Source organism: Equus caballus, chromosome 8, assembly GCF_041296265.1.
Source record: "Equus caballus isolate H_3958 breed thoroughbred chromosome 8, TB-T2T, whole genome shotgun sequence".
NCBI classification, from domain to species: domain Eukaryota; kingdom Metazoa; phylum Chordata; class Mammalia; order Perissodactyla; family Equidae; genus Equus; species Equus caballus.
This window is the reverse complement of record NC_091691.1, coordinates 31,579,239-31,595,803: the sequence shown is the minus strand read 5'-3', so window position 1 is coordinate 31,595,803 and position 16,565 is coordinate 31,579,239. Positions and strand designations below refer to the sequence as shown.

Below are 16,565 nucleotides of genomic sequence, written 5' to 3'. Positions count from 1 at the left end.
CCAGACTGCAGGAGGACACATGGGATACAATCCTGGGGTCCTTGGGCATGGGCCGGGGCCTCAATGTTTGGAGGACCAGAGGGCCTGGAGGGGTGACCAACGGGCACATGGGACACACCAGGGGTCAGGGAGGCACCTTGGGGGAAACGCCCTCTCAAGGGCCCTGGACTCCACTGTCCTGGTCCCTCCTCAGACCCTGGGAGCAGGGCAGGCAGGTAGAGTAGCTAATGGGGTGGGGGTGTGCGGGGATGTCAGAAGACAGAGGGCCGAGGGGACAGAGGGATGCTCTTGGGAAGGGAGGCTTGGGCACCTGTGCTCACTTGGTTTCCCTCCCCACAGAGCGGCCCCATCGTGAGCCGAGACACGGGCAGGTGCCTGGAGGTGGAGATGTCCAAGGACGCCAACTTCGGGCTGCGGCTGGTGGTGCAGAGGTGCTCGGGGCAGAAGTGGACCATCAGAAACTGGATCAAGCACGGGCGGCACTGACCCCCGGCCTCACCCTGTGCCCTCCCCCACGCGGACCCTGAGGACCTGGGGGAGGCGTCGTGCCCCTTCCCACCCACCCAGCACCGGAACCCAAGGGCCCTGGCCTTGCCCGCACCATCTCAGGCCCGGACCTCTCCTCGGGCCTGTCGCCCAGGACTGCGGGGCCTCCCTGTGTGTCTGGAGGCAGATGCCAGGAATAGGCTACCCCACCAAGAGCGAGGACCCTCCTCGGCTGGGCAGCTTTGCCTGAGCACAGCAGCTGACCGCCAGCTCCAGCCCCCAATCATGTGCCTTTTCTACGGTATTTCTGTCCAGCTGCCCGGACGGCCACCTCTTCTGCATGTGCTGAAGCCCCTGTACATACCCCCACGCAGACGTCATGTCACCCCTGTGAGCCCAGAGGGCGGCCGAGCGCCCGCCCGTCTTCTCGGGACAGAACCGTCACCTCCTGGGGCTCCCCACGGCCTCCCGAAGCTCCGCCTTCCTGTGATCTCAGAACTCAGGCAGAGCCGAGCCCTCTCCGCGCAAGTGAGAGGGGAGAAGGGAGACGTCAGTGTGGTGTCCTCATGACGAGCCAGGGCCATGAGCAGGTGAGGAGATGACAGAACCGCTTCCATCCAGTACAGAGCGGGTGGGGATCCCTGTTCCAGCCTCCCGCCCGGGCCAGGCGCCTCCTCGTGTTGCTCTCAGGCAGGAGCCTGTTAGCAAACGAGCACCCAGGCTCCTCGCCTGTTTTTATAAATAAAGTTTTATTGGCACACGGCCACGCCCATCTGTGTATGTATTGTCCCTGACGTCGGCTCCAGGGGACACCTGGAGCTGAGAAGGAGCACCCCCAGAGCTGTCCTAGGGCCTCCAAGATGCGTCTCTGAGCAGGACGGGACCTGATGGTTGCTGTGCAAATTGCAGGACACGGGGAGAGAAGCTGGGCGGAAGGTTCTGCCCTCCCCTCTCCCCCACCAGGCCCAGTGCCCAGCGGCACCCAATACTAGCTGCTCCTCCCTCCTGCCCGGCAGTGGACGGCCTCAGGCGTCCAGGGGCGCGGGACCCCAGGGCAGGCTTGGCACACCTGGCAGTGGGAATGGACAGCAGATAGGATGACAAGCACCCACAAACCAGACCACCCAGCTCTTCCCACACACGGGGTCTCCAACACCCTTTGGTGGTCTCCTGGGGCAGAAATTGTGGGTGCCGTGGGAAACTTCCAGGCTTCTCCCCATTCTTGCAGAGTAACCTGGAACGCAGGCTGGCAGGGTTTCTAGACAACAGGCCTCGAGCAGGGGCCGCAGATCTTACCTGTTCTCCGCTTGCTGCGACCAGGGCCCACCCCTCGGAGAGGACAGGGAGCGGCTGCCTTTCTAAGGACAGCTGCCAGTCACTCATGCCAGTGGGTATCTTCCTGGGAGAGGAGGAGTCCTTCCTGGTGGTGCTGGGGATCTCCGATCCGTGGGGAGTTTTCTTGAAGGTCAGCCCCCGGGGAGGTGAGCAAGCAGCACATGCCGTGCGACTAGGGGTCTGGGCAGTGGGGGCTCTGACCTGCCCTTGGGGTTGGGGGACATGCTGGTGAGGCGTCCATGGGTGTCGGCCTGGGGAGACGCGATGAGTCTGCACTTCACTGTCCACCCCAGGCTGGTGCCCTGCCCACTGGACACCCATCCCCCAGGACCTCCTCCTCCTCTTCTCCTTCCCTGGGGACCCTGACCCCCCATTGCTCCAGGTCTGTGCCTCCTGCTGCTGAGAGAAGCTCTGAAGGGTCCAGTTTCTCCCTGCTCAGCAGAGAATTCTGCCGGCTCCAACCCAAGCCCCAGAAAAGCACTTGCTCTAGCCCACATCTTCCCCACATTTAAGACGATGGTGGTGGGCAGTCAGCCGCTTGTGGGTCCACGAGCATCCGGATGTTTCTCCAGGGATGCGCAGCAGCCGTCAGCACGCCATGCACCGCCCGTGGTTACGGCAGATGTTGTCACAAGCTCAACTTTCGAAGTGTATGTGTCACAATTCATCAGGTTGCCAGTTGCGTCGCAGTCGGCCGTTTGTAGCCCACAGGGGATCTCACAGAAAAGCTCACGCCTGGAAAAGTTCTTCTCAGCATCTCACCAAACCTCCCATCCTCTTGGTTCACGGTACGTCCCCGTGTTCGAAGGCCTGCTGTCCGTCAGGATCAGCTGGCCCCCTGCTCCTGCCCCGGCACCAGGACCCAGGAGGACGGGGCAGCTGGCAGGGCACCGAGCTGGTCCACAGGTAGCAGGACGGGGCGGGTCAGCCAGGGCGGAGGTGCTGTCCACACTCTGGTGTGAGGCTCTTGGTTTATCAAAACTGAGATGGAACAAAATGCCTTCTTCATAAAACATGATCGTGGAGCTCACTTCCTTTTATTCACTTTGGTCCCGACCTGCCTCTTGGGCAGCCATGCCCCTCTTGGAGCCTGCCCTTCTCTAGAAGAACTGCCCGAGAGTCCTGGGGTCACTCAGTGCAGAGCGCACCCCCAAATACCAGCTGAAGGAGAGCTGCTCATGGACCACGACACCCAGCGCTGCCACTGCAGCTCCCGGCCACACGCGGCGCTGTGGAGATGCTCCCTGCACGGCTTTGCGGTTGACACTTGGCCGCAGCTGGCGGGCCCGTCCCTGCTGGTCTGGATCCCCGCCTGCACCCCAGACACGCCCTTGCTGGGGCTGAGTTCACAGGTCTTTCTAATTCACAGTGACACACCCTTCCGTTGATCCATCACCATAATCCCGGGTTCAGAACAAACTCTAACGCCATCCACGGACTGGGCTGAAGCCAACCCAGTCCCCCGAAGCCTCTGACCCTGTGTCCACACTTCTTTCCCCTTAAGGCCAAATAATTGCTCTTCTTTACCTGTTCTTTAACCACTGGTCTGAGGCTGAGGCCACCCCGACTGTACCAGGAGGGTCCCATCCATCAAACAAGGGGATTTATTGTGGGGGGGCAGATTAGGCACACCCTGGAAGGGCTGAGCCTCTGAACAGGGACACCGCGGCATCCAGGGCCTCATCCTGCACTGGCCAGAGGGACCCAGGGGAAGGCGGTGTTACTGGAGGCCGGGAGCGGGGGCCGCTTGTGGGGATGGGACTACAGAAGAAGCATTGGAAGCAACAAGCCCCACCAGGAATGCCCTGAAGGTGGAGACATGAAGGGAAAACAGCCTGGTTGCTCTCCAGCCCCCAGTTGTCCACCAGCGTCTCCTCCGGCCGAGCCTGGAACTAAAGGACGAGGAACCACAGGAGATGCTGCTCACGGCGTCGCAGAGCAGGGAGTGCAGGCGGGAAGTGGGTCTGGGAGCCAAGCGGCAGGTGCGCCCACGGGTCATCACCATGGGACAACGGGATTTCCTGACTGACAAGCTGGAGCAAGGTTGGAGGTCACCCTTCCCTCCAGGGGCCCCAAGAGCAGGATTTTCCGTCCAGTGCAGGCTGACATCCCCACACCCAGGGCCAAGCTGGGTGCTGGGGTCTCACGGAAGGGCACCCACGATGGGACCAGGCATGCTTCTGGCACACCCAGGGCTGTCCACGGCTGGACCACACCAGCTTGCAGCAGGAGCCAAGTTTTACATTTTCAGGAACTTTGTGAACCAGTTGTGAAACACAGCTATTACTAAAAATAAATTACATGAACTTACAACTAAATAAGTTATATTAAAAACAAAGGTAATAAATACTCAATGCCCACCGGCTCCCAGTGATCGGCTCTATTTTGTTACTTCTATGCCCTGAGATTACTCGTGGCTGTCACACCTGTGGTGGGTGGTGGCTGCGCCCCTGCGTCCCTTCCCGGCTCTGTGTTCCGAGCTGGCAGCCTGGCAGCCTGAATTGTCCGAGGTGGAAATATTCATAAACGGGCGTGGACCACACTACACACTGGGCTGAGCTTTACAGAGAGCCGGTCGTGGGACGCTGACCAGCACACCGCTGCTCTCGCTCTCCCAGAAATCCCGGACGATGAGCCTCCTCTCCGCGTCGTGAACGTGACCGAAAAGGGACACACGAGTGGTCCTGTGAGAACAGAGACGGTCAGCTGCCCCCCGGTTTCCTGTCCCACCTGCTTGGGAAAGTGCCGGCAACCATCCTCACAGGAAGGAGAAGGAGGAGGGAGAAACGTGCTGAGAACGCGACGTCTTAATCCCCCTTAATTCTTGGAATAACCCTAAGTGGTCCTGAGGACTTCTGTGCCCCCTTTCCGGGTGGGGGGCAGAGGCTGGGGGTGGACACGAGGCAGGTCAGGGCTCAGACTTGGGTCTGCTTGACCCCAAACTTCCTCCTTCCGCTCGGCCTGCCGCCCAGTGTCTTTTCCTTTTTCAGCAGCAGTGATCTTTTAAATGGCAGAGATTCAAGCAAATAGAATTTAGTAAAACTTAATAACAGGCCCACTTCTTTCATTAGTTCAATTATGAATTGGGTCTGAAGCAAAATCAGAAAAACCCACGCCGTTTGTTTAAAATGGCTCGTGGGTAACAAACCTAACAGCCGTGCTCTGGGAGAGGCTGTGAATAGGCAGATGCTTCCGATGAAAACAGCAAACCTGCAGAGGTTTCCTCTTTCCTCTGCTCCTGATAGAGATAATGGGCATCGGAATTTAATTTTGTCAAATAAAAGGGCTCCTCGCTCCAATGAATCTTGGTTCCGGCTCAGACTGTCTGAGGGAGGGGAACCTGAGGTGGGATTTGGCCCAGGGAGCGGGGTCCTCAGGAGACAGCAGGAGCGGGGCATCCCCCAGCTCCTGGTTCAGGTGGGAGAGGCAGCCCCCCTGGGCCCCAGGCCGAAGGCACGCCTGCCAGGGTGGTCAGGGACCCAGCAGACACGAGGGTGGAGAGTCTCTGAGAATCCGGGACAAGGCCTACTTGCAGCAAGAGCCCCGGAGCTGAGGGAGGGGCTGGCCCGGAAGAGGAAACGGGACGAGGGGCACTGGGGTCTGAAGTCCCCTCCCTGGTCCTGGCGCCCGGCCTGTCCTGGGGTCTCTGGCCCAACTGCAGGCACAGAGGGGTGCGGGGGTCGTGGTTTCAGCCTCCAGGGCGTTCTGGGCCTTAGTAGGTTTCAGGGCTGAGCCCTCGGCCTGGCATATTCAGTCAGGGAGTGCGGGGTCGGGTGGACAGGAGCCCGGACAGGAGCACAGCATCCTTGCCTCACCGCCATTCCCACACCAGAAGGGCCCAGCGTCACTTAACCCTTGCCTGAGATTCCTAATCATGTGTGAACAAGGAGGCCGCAGGTTGTGTGGAGGTCCTGCCCCCTGCCCACGGCACCCCGAAGCCTGTCCTGGGCCCTCCCGGCAGGAGAAGGGACACGGCCTGCTGGTCCTCTGTTCACGCTCTCAGGTGCTCACTCCCTCAGCACGTTGTTCCGAGCACAGCGGCGGCAGGAGGCAGGAGTGGGGCCTGGTGGGCCGCTGGCGGGCAGGCACTGAGTTAGCACCGGCTGTGTGCGGCCTCGCGGAGCCCGGCTGCTCTGTGGATCCCTGCACCTCACCCCCCGAGGAACTACTGTTCTCTGAAGTCGTCAAAGTTCTCCAGGAGAAACTGGCTCTGTTATGTGGCTCCAGATGACTGTTGGCTGTCCCCCCCCCCACCCCGGCGTTCTGGAAGCTCAAGAAGTTTCCCTGGGAGGGGACCCAGGAGCGCCCCTGAGGTTTGGAAAAGGAACGCCCTCCCTCCCCAGGTTCCCCTGGTGGGTCCCTGACCGTCACCATCACCATGGTCTGCCCTTCAGCCTCAGACGCTGCTGCTCTGCCACAGCGTCGCTGACGGGAGATGAGCGGCTGTGTGGAAAACACCAGAGGAAAATCAACAGCTCGCCTGTGAAAGCACGTATGTCTCTGTGGTTGGCGGCAGAGGACACGCAGGGTCACAGGCCAGGGGATGCCTCAGGCAGAGGGGCCCCATCCTACCCGCCCCTCCACCCCGGGCAGGCAAGGATGGCCACGGGCATGCTTGTCTTGGGGCTCCGAGGAAGCGTCTCCTTCTGCTTCAAGGTGTCGGGTCTCCCACAGGGAACGGGGTGACTCAGGGCCACAGGGCACAGAGCCGGGGTCTCTGCGGACGCAGGGCAGGTCACGCGGACAGTAAGGGGTGTTGTCTCCACTCACAGTGGCCCTTGGCCCCTGAGGAGGGGACCCCAAGAGACTCCTTCCAGGCCCCCCACCGCTGGCCCTGAGAGACTCACAGACCTCCGGGCGGGCCGTCGCCAAGCTCCGGGAGGCCCATCTCCCAGCTGCCTGCCACTTCCAAGTCACCATCCACACGACACTCGTAGGCCGCTGGGGGCATCCTGTCTGCTGTTCAGCCTCGACCTGGGCACCAGCCACCCGGCTTCCTACCACCTCCCACCAAAGCCTTCACTGCTCTGGTGCCGACCTAGAGCCTGGGAAGCCTCGGGCGCTGAACCGCCAACCAACCGTTGGCAGGCAGTGTGGGGCCCTCAGCGGGCACATCCCTGCGCCCAGGTCAGCCTGAGAGCCGCCGCACATGCCTTCCTGCCTCACCCACCTGGGACCCCGACCCTGGGCTGCCCGCCCTTCGGGACAAGTGGTCCTGACTCATAGGCCCTCCCGGATCAGGGTCCTGGGGCTGCCGTGACAGAGAACCACGCAGTGGGGGCCTAAAACAGCAGGATGGTCTCCTCTCACGGTCTGAAGCCTGGAAGTCCAGACGCGAGCTGTCGCAGGATTCTGCTACCTCGTCCAGCCTCTGGGGGCCGCCGGCGTCCTTGGTGTCCCCTGGCCTGTAGACACATCCCCCGTCTCTGCCTCCATCACCCCCTGACCTGTCGTGTCTCTGAGTCCCTCTTCCCCCTTCTCACGAGGGCTCCAGCCATGGAAGGAGGCCCCCTGCTGGCTCCACCAGAGTCAGAAACCGTCCTTGGGAACTGGGTCTCACACCTGGCCCATGCCGGCGACCCTCCCTCCCCTAGGGTCCCAGGGATGTGGCTGGAATCCAGCCTGGTGCCTGAGCACACCCCTCCCGGGAGCCGACAAAGAATGGCCTGTCCCAGCTGGTCGAGGAGTGGGGAGGACGGGAGGGGCTGCCCTCCCCACAGTGGCTGGAAGGCCACCAAGGCGGGGCTCCCTCTGCAGGGCAAACGCCACGCAGAGCGGCAGGGGTGTGGCTGGCGCCCACACCACCCACAAAGACTCTGCTCGGACAACCCACGCTCCAGGAGCATCGAAGGGGCACAGAGGAGCTGCTGGCCAGGTGGGAGCCCGCAGCTCAGAAGGCTCGCCGGCAGCGCCACTGCAACCAGCTTGCTCAGGGTGCCTTCGGTGGTAGCAGCTGCCGTGGACACCGACGGCCAGTGAGGCGGTCCCTTCCTGTGCTGGGGTCGACAGTGACCCCAAGGAGTGTGTCCACCCGGAACCTCAGGACGGGACTTACTGGGAAAAGGGCCTTGTGGATGTGATTAGCGATCATTGACCCAGGAGCAGGGTGGGCCCTGACCCAGTCACTGGCGTCTTCACAGGAAGAAGAGAGTAGGACACAGAAACACGCGGAGGGACAGTGCCAGGCGAAGACAGGCAGAGGCTGGAGTGAGGCACCCACAGCCCAGGAACACCCAGGGCTGCTGGCGGCACCTCGAGCTGGAGAGAGGCCGGGACCAGACTCCCTCTGGGCCCAGAAGGAGCCAGCCCTCCTGCGACACCCGGCCCTGGGACTCCCACCCCCAGTCTGAGAGGATAAGTTCCTGCGGTTGAGCCCCCACGTTTGTGGTGCTGTGTCACGGCGGCCCCAGGACACTGGTACTCCCATTTCAGCGATGACCCGTTTCTGAGATGTGAGATGATGAGGTGTCTTTAAACAGACACACTCATCAGTAAAGATATCTATTGATCAGTTGACAAAAATGTTGTGACCAGGGCCTTGCAGGAACCCAACCCAGCGTCTCCCCTGGAGCAACAGCCTGGTACCCACTGATTCCATGTTCACGGCGACGCTCTAGAGCTTGACTATCGCAAATATGAGAACCAAGAGTATCTATAACTGGAGGAAATGCTACTTTCCGTTTAGAAGTTAGTGAAGATAAAGATGTGATTTCTCCCACCCAAGCTCACCAGCCCTGTGGGCTACTGCACCAGCACCAGCATGCTGGGGCTGTCCCCTCTTGGTGATCCCAGGAGGCAAACGACTCTGTCTGGGGAGCAGGCGTCTTCATTGTCATGTCCTGAGAGGCTACCGGAACGTGGGCCCCGGGGAGGTGGCGAGGAGGCCTCTGAATCAGCTGAGATGAATTCCACCACTCACAGGAATAGGGCCTTGAAGGTTCAGAGCAGCTTAGAGCAACCACGTCCCATTTCTCTCTCGCCGGGCCCACAGGCGGCCACGGTCGGACACGGATGCCCAAACACGGGTCAGGGTCAAAGGAAGCAGGAGATGTGACCTGCCCCAGGAGCTCAGGGATCTGAGAACAGAGGCAGGAAGAAGAGAGAGTGGCCGAGTGTTACCGCGGCCCCAACCCCGGGAGATATTAACCACCACCTGCTCAGGACAAGCCTACATTTTACCTTTAGCTTGCAGGAAACCGCAAAGGGAGGAGGAGAAGACGGCTGAGGCCTGTAGTCAGCACCAGTCTAAACCGGTTCAAGGCAACATGGCCGTCTGACTCGGCCTGACGTAGCCCGCAGCTCATTGCACGCTCCTCGTAACACACTGTCATAGCATGGAACACACCCGCTGACACCACGCCAGTTTACAATGACTGGAAACAAACCAAAGAGGGGAAGAAAGGAGGTGGCACCCTATTCGCCTGAAAAGCTGCCCAGTTCCCGACTGTGAATATTCCTCCCCTTCGTTACCTGGACCCCTTATAACAGCTGCCGAATCGCCCCAGGGCTGAGAAGTCGGCTTGTAAACAGAGTTCCGACTTCTCGGTTCTTTGGCCGTTGAATAAAGCTTGTGCTGTTGAACGCTCGGCTTTGGTTTTGTTTCAAATCTGCAACACTGAACAGAAAAGAACCCTCTGGGGAAGGGACGGACTGTGGGCAGAGGCCCAGCCGTGAGCCCTGCCTCGGAGCTCCTCAGAATGTGGGTTGGAGTCCCACGGGGGTGAGATGAAATTGAGTCCCACGGGGGTGAGATGAAATTGAGTCCCACGGGGGTGAGATGAAATGGGTAACAGAATTGCTGCCTGCCGGATGCAGGGCCAATGGGATGTGAGCCCTCAGGCTCCAAGAGCCCCAAACGCCCCCAGAAAAGCTGCATGAACTCGCGTCGTGGACCCGTGGAGCTCGGCACAGCCATGCTGCCTCCTCATATTGATAAGAGCCGCTCCCCAGAGGTCAAAGTTAATTAAACTGACAACCTTGATAAGTCGCTCAGCTAACTGCTGCAGATAAATAAGATGAGAAGTCTTGTTATTTCTCTTGCTCTTTAAGCTCCAATAGTCATTTTAAAATTAAATTACATGGCTTCTCTGAGCTAATACGAATCGATGGGGCGATCTTTCTTTGGTGACTCAGGGATGGCTGACAGGCCTGTGGCCCTGGGAACAGTAGTCATTTCAGCAAACGCAGCCACACGATGGGTTTTGAAGTGACAGATTCAAAACTGGGCTCATTTCTCCCAAAGGTCACGGTTGCGTGGGCTCCACATTCTGTCCTTTCTAACCTCGGAACCCGCCTTCACGCAGCATCCAGTGCGTGGTCCTCCAGCCACAGCAGCCGGGTGTGCTCCAATGTCCCCACAGAGACAGAAATGTCCCCTCAGGGGGCTTGCTCTGCTTCTCTGAGGGGCTGTGGGGGCTGCAGGGGGAAAGAAGTCCCTGTGCCCATCAAGACCCCTCGGGCCGCTGGTCTCTCCTCCTTCCGGTCTCTGTGTCCCGTCTCCCACGGGAGCCCAGAGGGAGCCAGCAGGTCGGGCGATGAGAGGGTGTGGAGGAAACAGGAGCTCACAGCGGGTCTGAGCACGGGGCCCGTGACCTGTCGTGAACACAAAAGAAGAAACAGCCCAGCAGCCCCTAAGGTGCCTCAGTGGAGGACAGGAGGGGAGGGGAGAGAAGAAAGAAGATGAAGAAAGTAAAAAAGAAAGAGAGGAGGGAGGAGCTGACAAAAGACAGACAGACACTGTCCTGGAAGAAAACATTTTAAAAGAAGAGCTTAGAGATTAGATGACAAAACTGAAGAATGAGAGGAAAACCACAGATTTCACAGTTAAAGAAACAAAAGGAGGCTCAAAGCCACATAATATGAAACTGAAAAGGAAATCCGATGGAGCAGAGATCAGAACGAGCACGGCTAAGCACCGAATCGCCGACGGAGGGGAAGCCTGAGGCGCCCACACCGACCGGAGATGCTCGCCCAGAGGGAAGAACCGGAAGGAGATGATAAACCGCTCGGCGTCCTCACGAAGCTGCGTCTGCATCAGGATCTGCGGTGTCCCTGAGAAGGAAATTCAAAAGCAGAACAGAGAGCCAGGCGAGGGTAATGAAGACACGTCCCTGGTGTGCGGGGGCATTGGTCTGCAGCGCCAGGCAAAGCAGGTGCAGGCTTTGTCCCGATCCCGACCGCAGAGGCGGGACGGCGGCACCTGCAGGGAGGGCCTGACCTGGGACCGTGCCCACACCCGCGTCAAACAAGGAGTGGGACTCCCCGCCAGGGCCGCGTGGACAGAACAGCGGGGGCTGGGACCCCCTGGAGGCTATGAAAGACCCCTCGGGTGTGGGGACGCGCACGGGGCTAAGGAGTGCGCAGCAGGACGCTCGTGGGACCTCGGCACACACGTGAGACCCTCACCCACATCCCATCCCAGAAACCAGGAAAGAAGAGCAAGAAGAACCCAGCGAGCCGCAGCAGGAGAGAGCCAGGGGCAGAAACGCGTGACCTGAAAACACACACCTCACAGACCGCCGAGCGTAGAGCCGGTTCTGGAAAGATCAGCGAGGTGGGCGCGTTTGCAGCGAGACACGCAGAGAAGGGAGAAGAGCAAATCAGGAGCCGCCGGCCAGCCCCGCAGACCCCAAAAGGCCGGCCCCACAGACCCCGAAAAGCCAACCCCGCTGACCCCAAAAGGCCAATCCTGCAGACCCTGAAAGGCCGGCCCTGCAGTTGGATCACCCTGAACCGGAAAGGAGACCCATGGGCAACCTCGCCAGTAACCGCCGCAGTCCTGCCATGTGACACGCACCAGATGCCGAGGTCCTGGCGCTGCTCCCTCGCGCTACGGCCAGCGGGGTTCTCGGGTGGGCCGCTGTCTTGTCCTGTCCTGTCACCTCTGAGGTGGCTGTGGCCGCGGGAGCCGGGCAGCTGGCAGAAGGGCACACGGGAATTCTTTGCTCTGATTTTGCAGCTTTTTTTGCCAAATTATTTAAAAATGAAAAAATGAAAAACTGAGAAAATGCTTTTTAAAATGTACATTTTATTAAACGTAAATTGTACCCCATCAAAAAAACTTTTGTCTAAAAAGTGCATAAAGTGTAATCCTGCTTAGTAAATCAAACACGTGTTTGTACAGAAAGGTTTGGAGGCAAATACACCCAACACGGCAGTGATTACCGTCAGGAGTGAGTTTAAGAAGAGATTTCTCAGGTCTCAGTTTTGCTTTCCTACCATATCTATAATAAGAAAATTACATCCTATCATTTTTCTGTAATTAAAATTGTACTTGCAATTAATATCTATAGTAATTATTGTAATAATCTCACTTTTCAATGTAAATAATATAAATTAAAAATGTATTAACTATTAATTATACAGTTATTATAGTTAATAATTAGTATATATTAATGATATAGTTATTGTTCATCGTTATATAACTAGTTACTATGTTAATCATTTAAAATAATTAATAAAGTTACAATTAGTTATAATTATAATTTCTACAGTTATTCTATGATACGATATTCTGTAACAAGAAATGATTGGTTTTTAAATCAGGGATGAGAGGAGTGGGGGCCCAGAGGTCTCTGCTGGCCTGAAGGGACCCAAAGGGGGACCCTCGGCCCACTGGCAGCTGGGGGTCCACTGTGCATCACCGAGACCGCCTGCTGGGTGGGGGCCCAGGGCAGCCGATCCTGGGTCCCTGCCGGGTGCCCACCTGGGGTCAGAGCACAGCAGGAAAGCTCAGGCCTGCGGGAGGAAGTGGCAGCCCTTCTGGAAGGGCACCGCCCTCCACTCCAGGGGAATGGGCAGCAGGAGCCCCAGACCCACGACCCTGCTCTGCTCCCGAAGGCAGACCCCTCAGTCGTGACAAGATAGGAGCCTCTGGTCCCAACTAGCGGGGTCCTCCTGCCCACCCCCCTCGGGCTGCTCTCCCACCCGCAGCCTCTTCCTCCTCCCAGCCCCAGCCCTCTAATGTGGTTGCTTGTCCGACCCAGACAAGCACGGTTGCTTTAGGAGCTGTTGTCCGTCTTTACAGGAAGAGCAAGACTTATGGCTGCCTGACACCAGGATCAGGCACAGTGATGCCTCTTTTTTTTTTTTTTTTTTTTTGTGAGGAGGATTGGCCCTGAGCTAAAATCTGCTGCCAATCCTCCTCTTTTTTTGCTGAGGATGATTGGCCCTGAGCTAACACCCAGGCCAGTCTTCCTCTATTTTGTATGTGGGACGTCTCCACAGCATGGCTGAGGAGTGGAGCAGGTCCGCACCTGGGATCCAAACCCGAGAACCCCAGCCTCTGAAGCAGGGTGCGCAGAACTTTAACCACTCGGCCACGGGCCAGCCCCTCACAGTGACGCCTCTTAATGAGTTCGTCCACTCACACGGAGTCCCCATCGAGACAGGCTCTGTCTGCAGGCAACGGGAAGCCCCAGCTGCCCAGGAGCAGCCGAGCGGGCGGAGGGAGAGGCCGCAGGGCGGGCGCCTCTCGAGCAGGCTCCTTGGCAGGAGCGGGGAGCGCCAGAGCTCAGGGCTTGTCTCCCAGCTGGTGGGGCTGAGAACTTGCATTTCTTTTCCTTTTATTTTAGGGCAAAAGGAATTTAATAGATATAACAAAGAGCCATGTCAAAAACATATAAAAAACATCTACAAATCAGCAAGAAAAATCTAATAGAAAAATGGCAAGATGCTCGATCAGACTCTTCTCACAAGAGGCCGTGTGAGACAAGGAGGCAGGTGCCAGCCACACACAGCGTGCCCGGTTCAGCCCCAGAGCTCACACGAGGCGCTCTGACCACGATAAAAAGTGCTTTAAAATGAAAAATAATCACAACAGTAACCAGCATTTCTTCAAGCTCCCGGATGACGCCAACGCTGCTCCAGGGACCCCACTTTGAGAACCAGCGGTGGAACAGCCCAGCATGAGGGCCTCGGGCACAGGGAGCCACCTTCCAGTTGGCGGGACCTCATTACAAACAGCCAAGAGAGGAGTTCATCAGACGCTTCGTGTCAATCTGCATTATCGCAGCCGCAAAACTAACTAATTGCCCCCACCCCTGTCCCCACTTCCTTCCCCGCGGCCCGCAGGCCCCCCCCAGAGCATCTGACATTTATCTTAAAATGGGCGTGTCTCCTCACAAAGTTCGTAGGGTTGTCCCGTGTGTTTTCCGTCCTCCCCAGTGGTGCCGTGTTTACACCTCAATCTACTGCCTCCCTCTGTTCTCACCAGACCCCGCAGCTCGCCGTCCTTCCACGCCGCGTGTGTGTATCTGCCCTGTCTGCGGCCACCAAGTCTTGCTCGTCCGTCCTCATCGTGGACGCTCAGATGGCCCCAGATCCCTGGCCCTCAAACAGCAGCCAGCAAGCTGCCTTTTCCCTTCTTGGGCGTGAGAATCACACACCGCCGTGAAGCCCGGGTGTGTGACGCTGTGTCCACGGCCCAGCAAAGCCACCTCCCCTACCTCCTCCAGGAGAACCAGTCTCTCCACGGAGGGGCAGGGGGTGGTGCAAAGAATTTACCTAGAGCCAGAATCCCAAGAAAACAAATGCGTAATTAGGAATTCCTGAAACAGGGGCCAGCCCGGTGGCGCAGCGGTTAAGTGCACACGTTCCACTTTGGTGGCCTGGGGTTCACCAGTTTGGATCCCAGGTGTGGACATGGCACCACTTGGCAAGCCATGCTGTGGCAGGCGTCCCACACATAAAGTAGAGGAAGATGGGCACGCATGTTAGCTCAGGGCCAGTCTTCCTCAGCAAAAAGAGGAAGATTGGTGGCTGATGTTAGCTCAGGGCTAATCTTCCTAAAAAAAAAGAATTCCTGAAACCATCAAAATGACTAATGAATGACACTTACTTTCAATCATGCAGGAAGAGTGTTTTAATTTTTAAATACAGAAAGTTGGACTCTGAGCCCAATGCGTGGAGCAAAGACGTGGCCACCAAATAGGGGGCCCAAATCCCTCTTCTGATTAGAACAGGCCCCAGGTATCGACTGGGATGAAACAACAAGTTTAACTGGAAATCAATTCCAGAGCAGATTTTCCTGACGGAGTTGACTTCAGCTGTCTGTGCTCAGTGACTCCAAGCTGATCTGCAAGTTCTGCTTCTGGGCTGGGGGTGGTGCGAGACTGTCCACTGCCCCACCCAGCCAGGGTCCACCAGCCACCCCACCAGGATAGGGACTGCCAGCCATCTCCCAATCGGGCCAGGGAAAGAGTCAAAGCTTCAGAGACTCAGAGCCTCCTTGCCTTGACCTCTTTTGGGGAGAGAGACTTTGGGGGTGGGCAGGCAGGGGCGTCCTTTGGGAAGCCCACCGTCCTCCCCGCAGGCCCTCTGTCCTCCAGCCCAGGTCCCACTCAGACGGCTCCCAGGCCCTCGAGGGCCCAGAAGCACCAGGCGACAGCATCAGACAGACAAGAGGACTCACCACAGATGTCCTGGTCAGTGTCCTGGGTGCAGGGCCACACGCCAGAGCTGTCTCACCTACCACTGCCTGTGACTGAGACGCGTAGTTCCTACGAAGGCTCAGCCCCGGCCACTGGCACCAGCGCCCAGCATCCCTCAGCTCAGCTCAGGACAGGACAGGTCGGGAGTGGGCAGAGCGCTGGGGCAGGCCTCACCCACCGCCAGACTCCTGCTGCCTCGGTGGGGTCTGCGCATCTGCCTCTCCAACCTGCCCTGCGTCATGCTGATGCTGCGGCCGGGGACGCTGCTCTGAGTCCAAGAGCCGCAGAGAGAAAGCACAGCCCCGGCCTCGACCACCTGAGCCGCCCCTCGCCCCGTGACGGGAAAGCGCGGGTCCCACCCTGACTCCCCGCCCTCCTCATCCCTCCCGCCTCATCCTGGGGACATTAAATGCCATCCTGGGGACAGAAGGGCCGAGGCAGCCCCGGGTCAGAGGAGCAGATGAGGCTCCACTTGTTTTCTAAAGGCACTGATAGCGGGGCCGCGCCCCTGGAGGAACTGTTCTGCCTGTGGAGACAGCAACGACTTCAGACCGTGCGGCGGGGCTGGCCTCAGCGACCAGTCAGGGCGGCTCCCTGCAGGCTCTTTCAGGCCCCGCTCAGCTTCCTTCCAGACCGGAGAACAGGCCGCTGACCACTGTTCTTTTCCAGCTGCATCCCACCGTGTGACAGACACTACGCGCTACAGCCACATGTGACAAGGGGGACATCAGACTTCCGGTCCCTCCACACAGAGATGCCAGGGGGCAGAGGCCATGGAGCGTTCCCAGAAAAGTCACGTGGAGCCCCCACAGCCCTCCCATCGTCGTTAGACCTGCTTCTGCCCAAACCACCCCAAGTGGGTTCTGCTGTCTGCGACCCTCCCAGCCGATACACTTGGGCTTCGATGTCCCTACAGTGTTTTCTCGTTTCTGTGGAACCCGCTAAGTTAAGGTGAGGTGATCCTGGAGTGGGGTCGGCCCTAAACCACTTGGCTGGTCCTTATAAGAAGGGGAGAGGGACACAAGGGATGTGACAACAGAGCAGAGACTGGCAGGATGCCGCCGCGGGCCAAGGAGCGCTGAGGGTGCGGCCACCGCAAGAAGCTGGAAGAAGCAAGGAAGGACCCCACCCAGAGCCGGGGGGTGTGGCCCTGCTGACACCTGCTCCCGACGCGGGGCCTCCAGAACAGAGAGAGAGTGAACGTCTGCCCTTCTGCGGTTTAAGCCACAGGGTTTGTGGTAACTTGTTATGGTGGCCCCAGAAACTAACACAGGTCCCAGGGAGGAGCAGAGAGACAGAGGGAGGGAGGGAGGC

The 16,565-nt window shown here is 58.6% G+C and overlaps 1 protein-coding gene and 1 long non-coding RNA gene across 4 annotated transcripts in view; one reads left to right on the top strand and one right to left on the bottom strand.

The window, feature by feature from the left end:
- Positions 1–4,186, top strand: part of GALNT9 (polypeptide N-acetylgalactosaminyltransferase 9) — a 98,346-nt gene extending 94,160 nt beyond the window's left edge. Inside the window, exons 11-12 of one of the 2 annotated variants that reach the window (XR_002809813.2) lie at positions 340–1,076; positions 2,204–4,186. Coding sequence is in view for 1 of the 2 variants with exons in the window: in XM_023647374.2 (XP_023503142.1) it covers positions 340–486 (147 nt within the window). In the remaining variant the exon portion in view is untranslated. Of the gene's footprint in view, positions 1–339; positions 1,250–2,203 lie in introns of those variants that run through there. The other variant, XM_023647374.2, reaches the window with a different exon arrangement.
- A 4,290-nt stretch (positions 4,187–8,476) lies between these two features.
- Positions 8,477–15,856, bottom strand: LOC138925367 (uncharacterized). 2 transcript variants are annotated; one of them, XR_011441418.1, is made up of 7 exons: positions 15,233–15,856; positions 11,618–11,779; positions 11,329–11,357; positions 10,103–10,413; positions 9,292–9,436; positions 9,001–9,194; positions 8,477–8,897 (listed from the first exon to the last, which is right to left on the bottom strand). It is a non-coding gene; the product is annotated as an uncharacterized lncRNA (long non-coding RNA). The 2 variants fall into 2 exon arrangements; XR_011441419.1 differs by having other exon boundaries at positions 11,618–11,736; positions 15,233–15,527.
- Positions 15,857–16,565: the final 709 nt, after the last annotated feature.